Source organism: Thamnophis sirtalis, unplaced genomic scaffold, assembly GCF_051295495.1.
Source record: "Thamnophis sirtalis isolate CommonGarterSnake01/CBP01778 unplaced genomic scaffold, rThaSir2_p1.2 scaffold_10, whole genome shotgun sequence".
NCBI lineage: Eukaryota > Metazoa > Chordata > Lepidosauria > Squamata > Natricidae > Thamnophis > Thamnophis sirtalis.
The window spans coordinates 53927740-53946118 of record NW_028261390.1 but is presented as its reverse complement, the minus strand read 5'-3'; the positions used below and the strand labels follow the sequence as shown (position 1 = coordinate 53946118).

At 44.9% G+C, this 18379-nt stretch overlaps 1 protein-coding gene across 2 annotated transcripts in view; it reads right to left on the bottom strand.

Moving 5' to 3' along the window:
* PROM1 (prominin 1) overlaps positions 1-18379 on the bottom strand; it is a 119786-nt gene that overhangs the window by 66804 nt on the left and 34603 nt on the right. For both annotated transcript variants that reach the window (XM_087724628.1, XM_087724627.1), the window contains 3 exons: positions 8763-8883; positions 8090-8153; positions 2752-2841 (listed from right to left, as the gene is read on the bottom strand). In XM_087724628.1, coding sequence (XP_087580754.1) covers positions 2752-2841; positions 8090-8153; positions 8763-8883 — 275 coding nt within the window. The remainder of the gene's footprint in view (positions 1-2751; positions 2842-8089; positions 8154-8762; positions 8884-18379) is intronic.

Below are 18379 nucleotides of genomic sequence, written 5' to 3'. Positions count from 1 at the left end.
GAACCGGACCAAACTGGTAGGAATCCACCTCTGCCTTAGCGTAAGACTTTACTTTTCTCTACATTGAATTCCATTTTGTTAGATGGGGCCCAGTGTTCAAGTCTGTCAAGATCCATCTGGATCTTAAGCCTATCAACTAGGGTGTTGGCTATTCCTGGCAGCTTAGTATCATCTGGAAATTTGGTAAGTTCCCCTTCTATTCCCTCAGCTAAGTCATTTATGAAGATATTTGAAGAGTACTGGGCCTAGGAGAGAACGTTGTGGCCCAGTCCTGAAACGGACTGCCACTTTGCAACTGGAGTGTTCCATTTTGAGATCAGACAATGCCTGATATGTCAGATCCCCCTGATCACTCCAATCTTCCAGCAACTGTGCTGCAATTGGAACAGCACCCTTTGTGGTTAGAACATTTCTATTTCAAACTGTTTTGTCTATCTTTAACATTAACTACTGTAAAGTTTGAGAGCCGAGGTGGCGCAGTGGTTAGGGTGCAGTACTGCAGGCCACTTCAGCTGACTGTTATCTGCAGTTCAGCGGTTCTAATCTCACCGGCTCAAGGTTGACTCAGCCTTCCATCCTTCCGAGGTGGTTAAAATGAGGACCCAGACTGTGGGGGCGATATGCTGACTCTGTAAACCGCTTAGAGAGGGCTGAAAGCCCTATGAAGCGGTATATAAGTCTAACTGCTATTGCTATTGCTAAGTGCTACATCAGCTAAAACAGTGCAATGCTTCAGGTTTTATTCTAAAAGAATTATTTGGGGTGTATGGGATTGCAAACATAGCATATACCTACAAATCTTTACAACAGCTGTATTTTTGCAGAGGACAATGCAGAGGACAGCCACGCAATCCTAGGAAAAGGTAACACTTTTGATAGATGCAGATGTCTGTGTTCCCATACATTCCAAAGTACTCTTTTATGACCCAAATTTGAAATGCAATGCACAAGGGGTGGGTTTCTCGCCCCGTTCCAACCGGTTCGGTTGGAACGGGGCCAGCGGTGTCCTCATACACGCGCGCAGCGCACGTCTGTGCAATGCTCCAGCTGCTCCTGGAGGATCGCGCAGGCGCTGTATGTGTCCTGCGCATGTGTGGAAGCGCAGAACTCGTCAAAACCGGGTAAGGAGCGCGGGTGGGCGGGTGCACCCGTCGCCGTTCCCGGAAGTTACTTACTTCCGGGTTCGTCAACCAACCGGTTCGCAGGGACCGCTTCGAACCGGTTGAAACCCACCCCTGCAATGCACCCTACATTGGGTCAAAAAATGAAATAATCGTAGTAATCAAATTACAAATGTTGTTTGTCTGATATTCCCTTTCACCAACAAACCCTCTAGTATAAACAAATGGTAGGTGCTTGCTACTAGTGCACATTTTCCACCACTTCTGCATATCTGCTAGCTGGAGGGGCTGGGTACATGTACAAACAAGCACTATAAGCACCAATCCATAGCCTTTTGCTCCTGAGCAGCCCTGCAGAATTTAAGAGGGTTTACAATAATACGTTATAAAAAGCAGCCAGAACTAACAGGCAAGCAATGCTGTTAGATTCTAACCCAAGGAGCAAAGCAATGAATTGCTGAAAAAGGGAGAAATATGACAAAACAAACTGCACAGAGGGTGGAAACTAGAGGAGGCACTTCACAAAATGCGTAAAATGAGATCATTTTACCTTTAATGGCCCTTCCCACTTTGACTTCAAGCCCGAAAAATAAAAGAAAGAATGCAGGACAAAGATTGAAAAATGCAAACAGATTTGATGGATAACATAGTTTCTACTATTAAGAAGGGTAGTCCTTCTAACTACGCTCTACAGCCGTGATGTTTGGCACTTGGTATGGTTTATGGGAACTAAAGCTGAAAGCGCACAAGCAGTCCAAGCCTAGGGAGCTAAATCTCCCAACAGCTGCAAAGCAGAGAAGTGATGGGACTATTTTGGGGGAGACCAGCAGATAGAAGTGGAATGCTTAACCCTTGCCTGCATAGTTCCTCCTGCCATCTCCCTTTCATTCTACTATTTTCTCCATGACAGTCACATTCATACCAATTGGATGCAGAAGTTTAGACACATCTGATTGAACTCTTAACTTTCTTTGAATTAATAAGCTCATAGAAGAACACCCCACCTGTGCACAGGGCAAGGCTAAGCACATCTTTCCGGAAATATTAATGCATGCTTACTGATTACATGCAGGTGTCTCAATTCAAAATGAGCAAACAGAGACAAAAAAATATGGACACCTTCCCATGCAGAGTTTAGCCAGCTTTTGTTCATTTTGTTCATTTAGGCATTCGTGGAAATATACAATTGGACCAGAGTTGCCAAAATTTGGGCATGTAGCTGTGAACTGTCTCTAGAAAAAATGTTGGTGGTTACATGGCAGGGGGAATCCTCAAGCACCCCCATTGTCTAGGAAATTCTATGCAATTTGTGGTTATGTCCTTATTCATGGCATTGTGAATGTTCACTCCCCAATCAATATAAATATATTGGCATCATATCAAAGCTCCTAGTTTTCAACCAAGATTGGCAACACCATATGGAGAAAGACAGAGGATCTCTGCATCACTTCAAAGCTTTCGAAGAAAACTATGGAGTTATTTTTGCAAAACATCTGTGATTGATTGCATTTGGGGTATTGGGGATACACTGTAAGAGGCATTTCAGCAGTCTGATGATTGCATGTATCTAACTTTTTCAACCAACCATATCCCCATAACTTGACATTTATCAATGCAGTGATTCTTTTACCTCCTGCCATGGTAAGGGCAGCATCAAGAGCAGGGTATACCTCCTTTCCCAGCTGTTCCCAGACTCGATTGCCAAGCAATGTCTCAACATCTGTTGGAGAAAGAAATGATGGGAAGAAAATCAACTGCCAATTAACTGGGTGTACAATTTTGCATTTAAACATCCTATGTTAGCTACAATCCAAACAGCATGTAAATTATAATTGGGGAAACAATTAAACAATTTACATTGGAGTAACACTGGACTGGATTTTTGATATATAAAATACACCTAGAGAATAAGCTGCAAAAATCAGTACTAGGAACAAGATACTCCAGAAATTATTTGATACTAAATGGGAAGTTTCAGCTGCCTTCAGGTCATCAGTACTAGGATTGGTCTACTCCAGTGGTTCCCAAACTTGGCAACTTTAAGACTTGTTTGTTTGTTTGTTTGTTTGTTTTATTTATAGGCCGCCCTTTTCCCTGAGGGGACTCAGGGCGGCTTACAATCAAAAAGGAAGGGGAGTGTAGGACAATACGAAAAAAGAAATGTGCACAAAGTAAATTAGACAATAAAACTCAACATTCACTCAGCATTCGGGAGGGGCTAAATAAGATTATCCCCAGGCCTGACGGGTTAGCCAGTTCTTGAGGGCTGTGCGGAAGGCCTGGACGGTGGTGAGGGTACGAATCTCCACGGGGAGATTGTTCCATAGTGTCGGAGCCGCAACAGAGAAGGCTCTCCTCCGAGTAGTCGCCAGTCGGCACTGACTGGCGGATGGAATACGGAGGAGGCCAACTCTATGCGATCTGATGGAACGCAGGGAGGTAATTGGCAGAAGGCGGTCTCTCAAATAGCCAGATCCACTACCATGGAGCGCTTTATAGGTGGTGAGTAGGACCTTGAAGTGCACCCGGAGACCAACAGGTAGCCAGTGCAGCTCACGGAGGATCGGTGTTATGTGGGCGAACCGTGGTGTGCCCACGATCACTCGCGCGGCCGCATTCTGGACTAGCTGTAGTCTTCGGATGCTCTTCAAGGGCAGCCCCATGTAGAGCACATTACAGTATTCCAGCCTAGAGATCACAAGGGCTCGAGTGACTGTTGTGAGGGCCTCCCGATTCAGGTAGGGCCGCAACTGGCGCACCAGGCGAACCTGGGCGAATGCCCCCCTGGTCACAGCTGAGAGATGGTGGTCAAAAGTTAGCTGTGAATCCAGGAGGACTCCCAAGTTGCGGGCCCTTTCTGAGGGGTTTAAATTTTGTCCCCCCAGCCTGAGTGATGGTATGGTGGTCAAATTTTTGGGAGGGAAACACAACAGCCACTCGGTCTTGTCTGGGTTGAGTATCAGCTTGTTTGCTCTCATCCAGTCTTTAACGGCTTCCAGTCCCCGGTTCATCACGTCCACCGCTTCATTGAGTTGGCACGGGGCGGACAGATACAACTGTGTATCGTCCGCAGAGCTGGCTGGAGAATTCTGGGAGTTGAAGTCCACAAGTCTTAAAGTTGCCAAGTTTGGGAACCACTGGTCTACTCCACAGCAGAATACTGTGCTCCTATGTGGCTTAACAGCTGCCATACTAGTAAGTTGCACTTCAGACTCAATTATACCATGCAGATTGTAAGCAGATGCATTAAAACCACTCTGACCTGCTGGCTTCCTGTTCTGAGCCATATAGCAGTACCAGCTTTACAAAGGCAAGATGCACAAATGAGAGAATACAGAGAAATTATGAGCCACTCACTCCTGAGCTTCCTCATGTATAAAAGACTCAAATCCAGGAAAACCTCAATGGCACTTGCACAACATCTACCTAACAACTTTAACACTGATTCCCAATGAAAAGCCAAATGGGTCATTGAATGCCAAACATAGGAAGACATATAAATTTAGTCACACCGCCTCCTCTTCTTACAGATAAACAAATTTGGACATTGTAGATCATCTAGTCCAACCCCACCCCCTCCCACCCAAGCAGACCTTACATTATTTCTGACAAATGGCAGTCCAATCTCTTCTTGAAAGCCTACAGTATTGAATCTCAACCAACTTCTGAAGGCAAGCTGTTCCATTGGATTGTGCTCACTATCAGAAAAATTCTGTTTATTTCTCCGATGAATCTCTCCTTTGATCAGTTTCCATTCATTATTCTCTTCTCTCCCTTTTGAAAAGTCGTGGCTGGGCCAAGCCAACAAACTCTCCTTGGGTCACTTTGCTACTTTTATTTCTTTTTGAAAATTGATCGCCAGATGTGGCGCAGGCTTCCTTTCAGGTGACTCCCCCTCCTCCTCCTCCTTTTGCAATTCACTGGCCAGCTGTGATGGGGCTGGGAGGGTGTGGACACACAGGGAGACTCCCCTCAAAGCACAGCAAAGGCGTGCACAGGGCGGGTGGCGGCTCTCTTAAGAAGGGTCTTAACAGGAGGCAAAAGGAAGCATCTCTCCTGCACTAAGGGTCCGGCCATTGCCTTGCTATGTCCCCCCCACCTCTTCAGCCGAGCATGGAGGGCACAAGTTCCAGCCCAAAGTGGCAGGAAGCAAAGGCTATCTTATGGGCTAATGTGGGGTACAGGGCTGCTTTGCTCCTGCACTGAGGCTCCGGCACTCTCCTCCCCCTCCTTCTCCTCTCATGCATGGGGGAAGGGATGATACAGCAGAGCCTTAGTGCAGGAGAGAAACCACATATTTTATGTCCTGTTAAGACCCTCATTAAGCGAGTGGCCGGCCGCCCTGCTCGCGCCTTTGCTGCGCTTTGGTGCTTGCCTGAGGGGAGTCTCCCTACAGGTGTGCACCCTCCTGGCCCCGCCACAGCCAGGGGGTCATGAGATGGGGAGGAGAGTCACCCAAAGGGAAGCCTCCACCGCAGCTGGCGATCATTCCTCAGCAGAGAGAAGGGGGGAGGGAGGGAGAAAGAGAGAGGGAGAGATGAGACAAGGGGAGCAAGGGAGATAGGGAAAAAGAGAGGGGGGGAAGAGATGGGAGAGGGAGATGGAGATGGAGAGAGAGAGAAAGAGATGAGAGGGAGAAAGAGAGAGGGGAGAGGGAGAAAGAGAGATGGGAGAGATGGGAAGAGGGAGAGAGAGAGGAATATATGTATATAGGTATGCATGTATATATGTATGTACAGTGTGTATGTGTGTATAAGTATAGATATAGGTGTATGTGTACATTTACATGTACATGTACATATACAGGTAAGTAGGTAGACAGACAGACAGACAGACCCACAAAACCTGGGTAGGCATGGCTTGGGGGAGTCATGCGACTTGGTGGGAGTGAATGACATCGAGTTGGCCATGCCCACCTAGGTTTTGTGGCTCCCAGTGTTTTGTTTTCTGTGGGAAATAGGCCCAAGTGACTCTTTGAGTGTTTAAGGTTGCAGAACCCTGGTATACACCTATGGCCATGTTATTCTTTTTTTTTTACTTTATATTGACCCATATGCATTCTACATGGTTTTCATCTTTGGTTTCATGCATTTCTGTAGTAATATAGTCAGTGGTGGGTTTCAAAAAATTTTCAAACCTACTCTGTGGGTGTGCCTCCTTTGTGGGAGTGGCTTGCCAGCCATGTGACCTGGTGGGAGTGGCTTGCTGGCCATGTGACCTGGTGGGAGTGGCTTGCCAGCCATGTGTTCTCTCTCTCTTTCTCTCTTTCCTTCCTTTTGTCTCTCTGTCCCTTTTTCCTTTTTTTATTTCATCTCTCTTACTTTTTCTTTCTTTTTTTCTTTATTTCTTTCTTCCTTTCTTCCTCTTTCTCTCTCTGTGTGAGTCTGTGTGTGTGTGGGGGGGGGGGTTTCAAAAATTTTTGGAACCTCTTCTGTAGGTGTGGCCTGCTTTCCGGGTCCACTGGTGGAACCTCTTCTAACCGGTTCGGTAGATTTGACAAACCGGTTCTACCGAACTGGTGCGAACTGGTAGGAACCCACCTCTGAATATAGTTCTTTACATACAGTGCAACTCCTCCTCTTTTAGGGGGTCTGGTTTTTTTGAACAGTTTGTATCCTTTTATCAGTATGTTCCAATCATGGGTTTTATCCCGCCAAGTTTCTGTTATTCCAACTATATCATATACCTTCAAATTCACTGTTCAAATTCACTGTTTGTTCCCCAGACTTTGTGCATTTGTATATAGACACTTGAGATCTTTATATCTGATTCTGGGTATGCTTCCTATGTCTCTTATTTGGTGTTTGAGTTTGTCTTCCTTCCCATCCCTTCTTACTTCATTATTTGACTTGCTTTCTAGGGGATTTTGCTTGGAATTAGGTCCTGGAGATCCTGAAGATTAGTTACCCTCCACCCTCAATTTTAGTTTAAAGCCCTCCTGATAAGTTCAGCCAGTCGTTTTCCGAAAACATTCTTCACAATCCTTGTGAGATGCAGCCCATCCCTTGACAAAATCCCATCATGGACTTATGCACAGACCATGGTCCAAGAATCCAAAGTGCACTGAAGTCTTGACTGCTGGGAAGGACCTCTCCTAACAGAAACTTCTTATCTGCTTCCCTTCCAGAGCACATTGCCTTTGTGTAATTGAGCCCTGGAAGATTGTGGGAAATGCTTGCTTAGAAGTAATACACAACCTCTCTCAGTAACAAGAATTGCAGGCAATTTTCCAGGGCTTGAATTTCAAACAATTTTCCAGGGCTTGAATGCCACACTTTCAGCTGATTTTGGTGCTGCCCAATTTCCCACCCCACCCCCACCAGGCTGGTCTGGTGGGCGAGATTGCCTTCCCTGCCACTATGGTCTGCAGTCACGCCACAAATGGGGATTGACCATCCCCCAAGCCTTGCTGCTGTCAAAGTAGATCCCAAGAGCTGTGCTGCAATGGACAGATGAAAAGCAGAGCAAGGGAAAAGAGGAGGAGCAAAGAGAAGAAAGAGAGAAATTGGGGCCATCCTGGCAGGCCAGGTACTGAAGTGCCACCACTACCGCCATAGCAAGAGAAAGAGAGGGAGGGAGGGAGGGAGGGAGGGAGGGAGAGGGAGGGAGGGAGGGAGAGGGAGGGAGAGAGAGAGAGATCCGATCCCTTTGGGCATCTGCCCCTCCTCTACCTCCTGCTGCAGTCAGCCTCTGCGCAGTCACCTCCTCCTGTGCATGCATGGGGAGGTGGGGCGCCTGGCCAGGCCGAACCTTGTGATGAAAAAAATAAGACATCTCCAAAAATAAGCCCGAGTGCTGATTTTGGGCCCAAAAGAAAGTAAGACCGGGTCTTATTTTCAGGGAAACATGGTAGCATTTAGGTAACATGTTTTATACATAATGAGGGTATTGTAATCTTTAGCAAAGTGAAGAGCAAAAACTATGAGAACAAACTCCATCTGATGCAAGTCTCTTAAATATATACTTACTATTAAGATCAGAAAGTGTTTTTTTCTTGGTAGTGTTATACTGATTCACCAAATAATCAATTTGCTAAAAAGAAAGCAACAAACATGGAATTAACAACATACCCACATATACCAAGGCAGTAATATTGACATAACTAAGCACTGTTGTCATTTCTGGAAGACACATGGCAGCATCACAAAAGCTTGAATTCTAGCTTTATCGGTAGAGGACACTTCAATACCCAGTCTACTTCACAGCCTAATTGGGAATTTTTCTCCTAATCATGATGATTACATAAACTCTTAATATTAACTGCTGGTGAACTTGAGTGGAAGTTTGTGATTACCCTCTTTTGTGTTTTCTAGAGGCATCTGAGGGAAATGTATGATCAGGCAGATATTCTATTGGCAGCCACATGCCCCTCAAAAGTTTAGATGTCCATTTTTATTATGGCAAGATTCCCACACTTACTGGAAGAGTGATAAAAACAAAAATGTTGTGCAATATTGCAACTAATGGTGCACAATACAATCAATTGTTAATATGAGTTCAGTTTTATGTGGCATGCGTTTAATAATATTTTTAACGTCTCGTACAACAATGCAAATGTAAAATTGAATCCAGTCACGGAATCATTGCATGCCTACTTTCCTAACACCACATGAAGCCACCCAAAGGAAAATGGTACATTACCCCAGGAGTTCCATTCATGAACATCTGAAGGTCTCTGAAATTATTGTACATGAGTCCCCTGGCTCCTCGGACTTGGCTTGTGAGATGCTGGTTAGCCGCATAAGCAAAAAACACCCCAATACTACGTAGCAAGAGAGAATACAGAAGAAAGAATTATTCTTACTTTTGTAGAATTAAATAATATTGTTAGATATCTGACTCCAAAGCACAGTAAAATTATCAAGGAACTATTTCCTGATATTGAAGTGGACATATATGATGCTGTCCATTAGTATTTGTTTTAGAGAACCAACTTAGTGTATGTAATACAGACAGTCCTGGACTTATGTTTACAACTTAGCCCAAAACTTCTGTTGCTGAGTGAGACAGTTGTTAAGTGAATCTTGCAATCTTTTTGCCACAGTTAAGTAAATAGCTGCGCTTTTTAAGTTACTAATGTCAGGCCTGCATTTATATTCCTTTTAGAATTTTGGCCTGCCACACTTTCTCTTACTTCATTATGCTGTTTCTTTAAGTATAGTCAATGGGAGGGAGGATTAGAAGGAGTAGGATTTTGGAATGTATTGTTTTTCATTCTTTGCTAGAAGCCAAGGTCATCCTTTGTCTCCACATCTGACCGGAAGAAGCTGGGCATGGACGCCAGCGTGGAAGAAGGAGATTGGACCATGTGATGGACTGTGGGTGTGGGGACAAGATCATGAACTTTTAACTGGGTGGGATTCTGATGTAACTTCCAGAGTTGGGATCCCACAGCTATGTGCCAACATGCCTGCTTTATTAAATTGGAACTTTAAGCATAGTTTTGCCTTCGATTCTGATTTGATTCTACATGGTATTTGGAACGCTGACAACTAACAGGATTGTTAAGTGAATCTGGCTTTCCCACTGACTTTGCTTGTTAGAAAGTCGCAAAAGCTGATCACATGGCCCTGGGTCAGTACAACTGTCATAAATAGGAACTAGTTTCTAATCATATGAATTTTGATCAAGAGACCATGAGGATACTGCACTGGCTGTAGGTCATAAGTCAACATTCATATGTTTTCAGTGTTGTTGTAACTTCAAATAGTCACTTAATGAATGATTGCAAGTTGAGAACTACTGTAATGATTTAATCTTATGATAACACTAAAGAATGGTTTTAAGTTCATGACTTTGGGCAGGGTCCAACTAATCTGTTCAGCTGAATAGGGGAAGTGAGAATTTAAGGAGATTCTGGAAACTGTTGATTAGTCCACAAAAATTAACAATATTCAATACATCTGAGTTGTTTCGTATTGTTAATTCAGCATCCACAATCTCCTTTCAGGTATTCCTGGAGGAAAAGACTTCCCAAGTTTTACACATAAACAGTTGTGATTTAAAATGAAAATTGGTAGATAATACCTATGATGTTCCTACCAAATAGAAATGTTAAGGACATAAAAGCAGAATGCAAATGGTAAACATAAAAAGAACAGAATGGAATGGAATCACCATAATTAGAAAACACTCAGGATTCAGGACTTTCAAAGTTGCAGATGGAGCTGCCTGAGTTGGAGAATGTCTTTAAAACTGCTCATGATGAGGAAGAATGGAGAAGATCCTTCAAGAGGCTCCCTCAGCCACTGTCTCACCACTGTATTTTGCCCTTTTATCAAGAGGCAATAACACCCAGGGGAAGGATAAGAGAGGGACATCTTTGCTGGGATCCAGTATAGTTTGGTTGCCTGAGTTTTTTTATTTAATTTACCCATTTTATTAAATTTATTATTACTACCTACTTCAAAAGACTCTGGGCAACTATAAGAAATATGACTGGGTAGGACTCTTGGAGTTAAAGAAGTTCTGATTGTACGATTCCTTATCAACTAGGCAGCTCATTGGGAACTAAATGTGTTGCTTAGGAAGGATTCTCATCTTGTCCCAGATTTCCTCTTAGACTTAGATGGCTTAGACTTGTCACACCAAATGCATGGAGTCTCTATGTTCAGAAGCCTGGTAACTTAAAATATGACTTACTGGACAAGAAGGTGCAAGTTATAATTGTAGCATAATGTTTTGTTTCCCTGGCATACAACTATGATAACAAGGTGATGAGATAATTATATCATGGTATGTGACAGTGGGGACACTTATATTAAATGCTTCTGAATAGTATTCCAGCACTTGATATAGCTAGAAAAATAGCATTATTTCTGATTCTGATTTTCAGGCTGCATTCTAATATATATAATAAGATATATAAGTGGGTGACAGCATCAAGATCATGAGAAGTAACAAGGAAAAGGATTGGTAGCTGTTTTCTGGTATTTGAGGGACTGAAGTGTCCTTGGTGCTCTGTTAGCTTGCTTCTGACTGATAATTCATGTTTGTGGATGTATTCTGCCCGTCTTCTGCCTGTTTATCCTACATAGTGGTTGTTGTATGTTGTAGATGACTCCTGTTTGTTTCTTCTGGGGTCATTGGGTCTTTTGGTCTGCTTAGGATGTTTTGAAGGACTTTAGTTGCCTTGTGTGCTATGCTGCTTCCATGTGTTTGTGTGGATTGTGCCATATTGGATTGAGTGATCAGGAACTTTTTGATAAAGTTGCGTGGATATCCATTTTGTTGGAATATGTTCCTTTTTTTGCTGTTCTGCTATGTAGGACAAACAGGCAGAATACTAGCAGAACACATCTATGAACATCAATTAGCAATCAGAAGACATGATGAAAATTCTTTAATTTCACAACATATAGACAGATTTAACCATAGTTTCAAATGGAAAATGTGACCATTCTAGTCCAAGCCAAGTCCAAAACCGCCAGGGAATTTCTAAAAACCTGGCACTTTTGACAAATCAGCTATCAACAGACACATAGACATTAACAACATCTATAGACTATGCCAGGGGTTCTGCCAAAACCTGCCAAAACAGTTTATTCAGTCCACGCATCATTCAGAGCCTCCTTGCCTTCTCTCTTAACTGAAGCTGATCATTCGAAATTGAATTAAAGCGCAGTCGGTGTATTTAAAACTCGTCTTAAACATAGCCGGAGTGAGGCACCATTGGAGCAGACTGAGGGGGCACCCCGCCCCTTTCAGCCTTCTCTGTGAAAAAAAAAGGATGAGGGACGACTCTCCCCTCAACAAAGACACTTCCCAGCCAAGCCAGATCTCCCAATTGGCCGCCAGTTACCTAGATGAGACTGACATGTTTCCCAGGGGCGAGTGCAGCCGTAATCAGTCTGCCGGGTGAGTGCTTCTGCCTCAGCGACCTTATTGTGACCTCTCTCGCCAGAGGACATGACTGTCGCTTTAAAAATTGACTGAAAGAGGTGCCTCTGCCTGGCTTCTGAGCAGCCACAGAAGCAATGAGATGAGGAGGTGTTCTGTGTGGAGAACGCTGGGAACAGACTGAGGCAATAGGTAGAGCAAAGGCTAACAGGTTTATTATCTCTAACACAGAACATTAGCAATCGGCTGTCGGCTAATGTAATAATGGTCAAATGCCCATCTGACAGCTCTTTTATATTGAACTGTCAGATGGCCGGCCAATCAGCAATAGTCTTTGTTTCCTTGGCTACCACTAGGGGGGGCAAACACAAGAGGACACTCAAAACTCCTCCCCTTTAATTTTCGTGCAGTCATAGTCTTGAAGATTGGCCAGGTGCCGTCGGGTTTGCCCTGACCTGCGCAGTTCCATTTCGGCTGGTGGGACTTTAGTGGTTGCTTCCGGAATGGCCGTAGGCTGCCCATCCTCGATCTCAGGAATCAGCTGATCTGGAACATCGTTTGGAATGGCAGGTGAGTCCCCTCCGTGAGGTGCATTGTCACTGGCCCTGGCTCCATTAGCTGTTGGGGAAACCTTGACACCCACTCTACCTAAGTTGATCTATGTGGCGGTGCCACAACCTGCCATCATCCAACAAAACCCTGTATGAACAGGGCCCCATAATATCTTGTATGATACTCGATAGCCAGAGGGGTGGCCACTATAATTCCAGGCATACACTGTGTCGTTCTTACTGAATGCCTGAGACTTTGTGGATGAATCTAAGGGTGGTTCAGACGAGTACCCTGGGTGCAGCCTGTCTAATGTGGTTTGCAACCTCCTGCCCATCAATAGTTCCGGTGGGCTACAATTAGTCTTGGACACAGAGTAGTGTGCTGCATTAACAAATATTTAGCCAATTTGTCGTGTCAGTTGCCCAGGCCCAATCGAGATAGTGCTTCCTTGGTAGACCACACTGTGCGCTCCACCATACCATTCTCTGAGGGATGGAAAGGCACCACTAAGGCATGTCTGATTCCTAAATTAATTAAGAACAATTCAAACTGGGTGGATGTGAACTGGGGGCCATTATCGGAGACCAATACATTTGGTAACCCATGCATGGCAAATAAGCAACGCAGGGCCCTAATTAGGGCTTCAGTAGTAGTGGAACCCATTGGCAACACCTCCACCCACTTTGAAAGTGCATTGACCACCACGAGAAACATTTCTCCCCTGACAGGCCCCGTGAAATCCAGATGTATGTGGGACCATGAGGCACGCGGTATTTCTCACTTCCTAGCCGGGATGACTGGGGTAACAGAGCAGGATTCCTGGCAACTTCTGGACCCAGAGACCCATTCTGTAATGGCTTTGTCTAAATTGGGCCACCAGACATAACTCTGGCCCAATGCCTTCATCTGGACTTATTCTCGGGTGGCCCTCATGCAAAGTCCTTAGGCACTGGAAAATGCCTGGTGCCACACTGATGCCAATCTATTGCACTTAAAAGCCCCTCTATGAGTAACAATGATTTGGGCTTCTGATGTCTCTTTATCTACTGGCAGATGCTGGTACACCTGAGCCAGATCTAGTTTGGTGAATATTTTGCCAGTCCCTAAAGAATGCAGAAGGTCCTGAACCACCGGCACCATATAGGTGCTTGGTTGTAGGGCAAGGTTAATTGTACATTTATAATCTGCACAGATCCTAACAGACTCCATCAGATTTGACAGGTGTCACAATGTGGGTTTCCCATCGCGCATGATCAATGGGCTCTAGAACCTCATTTTAGCAATTTGTCAATTTCTGCATCTACTTTTGAGGGCAAAGGGGACCTGTTGTAGCTTACAACGAATGGGTGCTATCTGTGGATCCAAATTAAATGAAATTGGGGTGCCAGTGTACTTACCAAGGGTGTTTTCAAATATGCTGGCAAATTCTTTAGTTAACGTGGCCATAGCAGGTTCCTGGATCATATTTATGCCTGAAATGCTGAGGTCCAAAACGTTGAATCAATCCAGCCCAAGGAGGCTGGGCAGGCTACCCTCGACCATGACAAGGAGAAGGCATCCAGTGAAAATCTTGAAGTGCACTTTGAACATGCCAGTGCCTATAATAAGAATATTTGTCCCCTGATAGTTGCGCAGTTTGAGGCTGCAGGACTTCAATCTCTTCTTTTACATCTGCGGCACCAAGCATTTTAGTGTGCACCAAGACACAAAGGAAATGGCTGAACCCATGCCAAGTTCTAATTTACAATGTGCCCCTTCCAGTAATACTGTGAGGAAAACTTTCCTTTTAAGCTCTGCATTTGCTTGTCCAATAATATATTCCAGAGAATTGTTGTCTTTGGTTATTGTAAAACAATCCTTGTCTCTGGTTACAGGCTTAAACAATTGTTTTTTTTGTAATGGGCTGCCTAGCACTTTGACTTAACCTAGGACTTGAGGCACAGCAAACTTTGGCTATATGCCCTTTCTTCACACTGCATAAACAGGTGGCATTTTTGAATCGGCAGTTAGACCATTGGTGATTCCCGCCACAACTGAGGCAACCACTTGAGGGAATGGCTTTCTCTGAGGCACCGTTTTTCCCCGTGAAAGGTTTGAGGCAGTAAGTCTCGTCTTCATCATCAGTGGCGGCTTCAGACTCCATTTCCTCATGGTAAATGACTTCTGGCTTAGCCCCAACAATGGGATTGTTTGCTTGCTGAATCTCTGTGGCTGATCTATTGGACAGCTTCGAAGCACAGGCTTCATCCAGAGCCGTCTGTAACGTGATCTCTTTGCCAGTAACCTGCACTGGAGGGAGAGATCATGCAATCCACAAACCAGCCTGTCCAACAGATAGTCATCGAGATTTGTAAATTCGCAGTACAAAGTGGCTGCTCTAAGAGCCTATAGATAATTATTAATTGACTCCCTTCTTTCTGATTACTATGAAAGTACATGTGGCAGTGGGCGATTCGAGACGGCATGGAAGTATAGTGGCTCTTTAGCTTGGCCATCAGCGTTTCCCAAGGCACAGAGAGCACCTTTAAAGGAGCCACCAAATTCCTGGCCATCTCAAATACCTCCGTGCCTCAAAAGGTCAAAAAATAGACTTGCTTTCTATCTATCAGAATATCTGCCAAATTGTTAGCGAGTAAAAAACACTCGAACTTGTGGAGGTAAGTATCCCAGGCTTCAGATAGTGGGTTAAAAGCGATGAAAAAAGGTAGCCATCCTCGAATTTTGGTGCCTCGGACAGCATTTACCTCAGCCTTCTGATGTAGCACGACCTCTTGTCATGTGATCTACAGCTCAATTTGAGTCAGCTCTTTCAAGTGACCAGCTCTTGCTCGCTATACCTCAGCCTCTGTATGGAGAACACTGGGAACAGACTGAGGCAATAGGCAGAGCAAAGGTTAACAGGTTTATTATCGCTAACACAGAACACTAGCAACTGGCTGTTGACTAACACACCAGCAGTTGAATGCCCATCTGACAGCTGTTTTATATTGAGCTGTTAGAGGGCCAACCAATCTGCAACAGTCTTTGTTTCCTCGGCTACCGCTAGGAGACTCAACAGGTGGGAAAAGAGATACCTCTTCTGGGGCTTGTCCGCTCCCTGTCACCCCCCCACCACTGCACCCCACTCACCCCCTCCCCTTTCCTGCTCCTTTCCCTCCCTCAGCAATTTCTGGTTAAAGAGGCAGCTCACAGGACAAAGATGCCCCTTGGCCGGTGAGAGAAGGGGGGAGGGGAGGAAGGGACAGGGGGTCCTTTCCCTAGAACTCCTTGGATAGCTCAGAAATGGGGCACAGCATGGGGAGGGAACACCCGGGAAACTCCCTCCCTCCTCCTTCCCCCAGGGCCATCTTAACAACATTATGAGTCCTGGGAAAGCAGTGTACTGGGGCCCCTATGACAACTACTCACAGGAATAAAAATGTAAATGATCGATAAAATTAATCATATATTTGCATGTTAGTATTAATTTAAAATGCAGTAAATGTAATAAATATGTTGCTGTATTTATATGATACAAGGTGCATTGAAGAGTTAACATACACAGATTATTATGGGGCCCCTATGCTCGTGGGGCCCACAGGCAAGTGCCCATGTGTTAAGACAGCCCTGCATCCCTCCCTCCCCCTTTTCTCCCTGGTGCACATGCTTTTCTCCTCCCTTGGGATCAAGTGGCAGTGGCAGCGAAGTGAAAAGGAAGTTATTTTTCCCTTTCACGCAACACTTCCCCCACCCATGCGCTTGCCTTTCCCCCCTTCACCTGGCTAACTTTCTCTCGACTCCATGCAGATTCCTCCCCTCTGTGCATGCAAGCACCCACACCCACCCACTTCCCATTCAGAGGCTCGTCCTCCCCTCCTCCCCTCTCCACCCCCTCCATGCACTCAGCCAGCCAGAGGGCACCCCGAGTGAAGGGAAGAAATTAACACACTGGCTCAGAATCAATGGGGACAATTAAAGCGATCGCCTGACATTTTCTTGCCCTGCCCCGCCTGCCAACAGCCCCCTGCCTGAGACTATGGAGTGTCTCTTCACCCCACCCCACCTCACTTCCTTGCAACGTTTCCTCCCTCTCTCCTCCCTCCATGTTGGGTGATGACCCTGAGAAATTTTCAAGCGAGACGAAGAAAGTCTCTCCCACCCCCAAGTTCGGAGTCTGCCCCAAATGCCGGATAAGGAATTCAAGCACTTCAGGAAGCCGAGCTGGCAGGATTGCGCCGGGTTTCCTAGATGCCTTTCTTTGACCAACAAGGACTGCAAATGCTCCTAGGAAGAAGGGAGTGGCATAAAGGCAGCTGTGGGAAATTTCTTCGGGAGAGATTGCTGACAGCTGTTTGAATGATTGATTGGTGTTATTATTGTTATTCTTATTTTGCAATCCTCCTTTCTCCTCCCTCTCCACACACCCCTCTTTATGGAACCAGACATTGACTATCTCATCAGGCCCACACTTCCCATCGAAATACTGGTAAATGTATGTTGGTTAAAATTGTTCTTCATTTTAAATATTTTATTATTATTACATGTTTTTTTGCATTACAACTAAGATATGTGCAGTGTGCATAGAATTTCGTTCATGTTTTTTTAAACTATAGTCCCCCCAACACTCTGAAGGACTCTGAATTGGTCCCCTGTTTAAAAAGTTTGACAGCCATGGACAATGCAAAAGGAACTGGCATCCAACCCAAAAAGGAACAAAAACACCCAAGCATCTCTCTACCAGCAATCAGCACCCAGATCAGCATAGATTAACACCAAGGATAACATTAGATCAGCAATCAAGTAAACAATACCCAAGTCAAGAAACTGCCAATGAAGCCAACAGCCCAACCAAAGAATCTCTAAGACTACCCCCACCAACACTGACAGGAAAGCTAATTGACAGCAAACTGCACTCTTTTCCTAGCACTGATGATGTGACCTAGTTTGGATAGTGAAATGTCTGCAAGAAAACAAGCAAGTTCAGAGACACCAAGGACCTCTCATTTCAACCCTGAGCTACAAACATTCTCCTTTATTTGTACTTTAGAGTTATCACAGGGAGGATGGGGTCAACGTATTCCCCAAAATACCAGAGGGCAGGACAAGAAGCAATGGGTGGAAGCTCAGTAAAGAGAAATCTAATATGGAACTACAAAGAAATTTCTTGACAGTAAGAACAATTTATCAATGGAACAGTTTATGTCCTGGAGTTGTGGAAGCTGTATCAGGGGTGGTCTTCAAAAAAAGATTGGACAGTCCTTTCTCCGGTTCACCGACAAATGCGCGCTCGAAAAAAGCACGCCAACAAAAGCGCTAGGAAAAAAATGCGAGTTCAAAAGCGCGCTGACGAATGAGCGTAGAAGCGCGACAACAACAGCGCACTGACAGAAGTGCGCTCTAAACCTAACCCTAAACCTAACCCTAACCCTTACCTTAACCGTAATCGCGCTTCTGTCGGCGCTCTTTTGTCGACGTGCCTTTGTGGGCGCGCTGTCAACGTCGCAGTTTTATCGCCGCAGTTTTGTCGGGTGCGCTGTTGTCGGGCGCGCATTTGTCGGGTCATGCTTTCTCCAGGATATAGTACATTCTGGGTAGGGGATTAGACTAGAAAACCTCCAAAGTCCCTCGCAGCCCTATGATTCTATGATTTGAGTATAGTTGCTTTTAGCAGCTTGCAGAAATGAAAGAATTACACAACAGTCATATCTAAATTGAGGAGAGCCATGTCCTATCCCAATCACTGGTTCTTTAGTCTTTTGATTCAAATACAAAGGAACAAATTCAGTCCTTTATATTGTTTCCAGTGCAACCTTTGAGTAGTGAAAGGATTAAGATTAGAGTGAGAGAGATCTCAGTTTTCTTCTATCCTGTCAGAACTGCCATCCTTC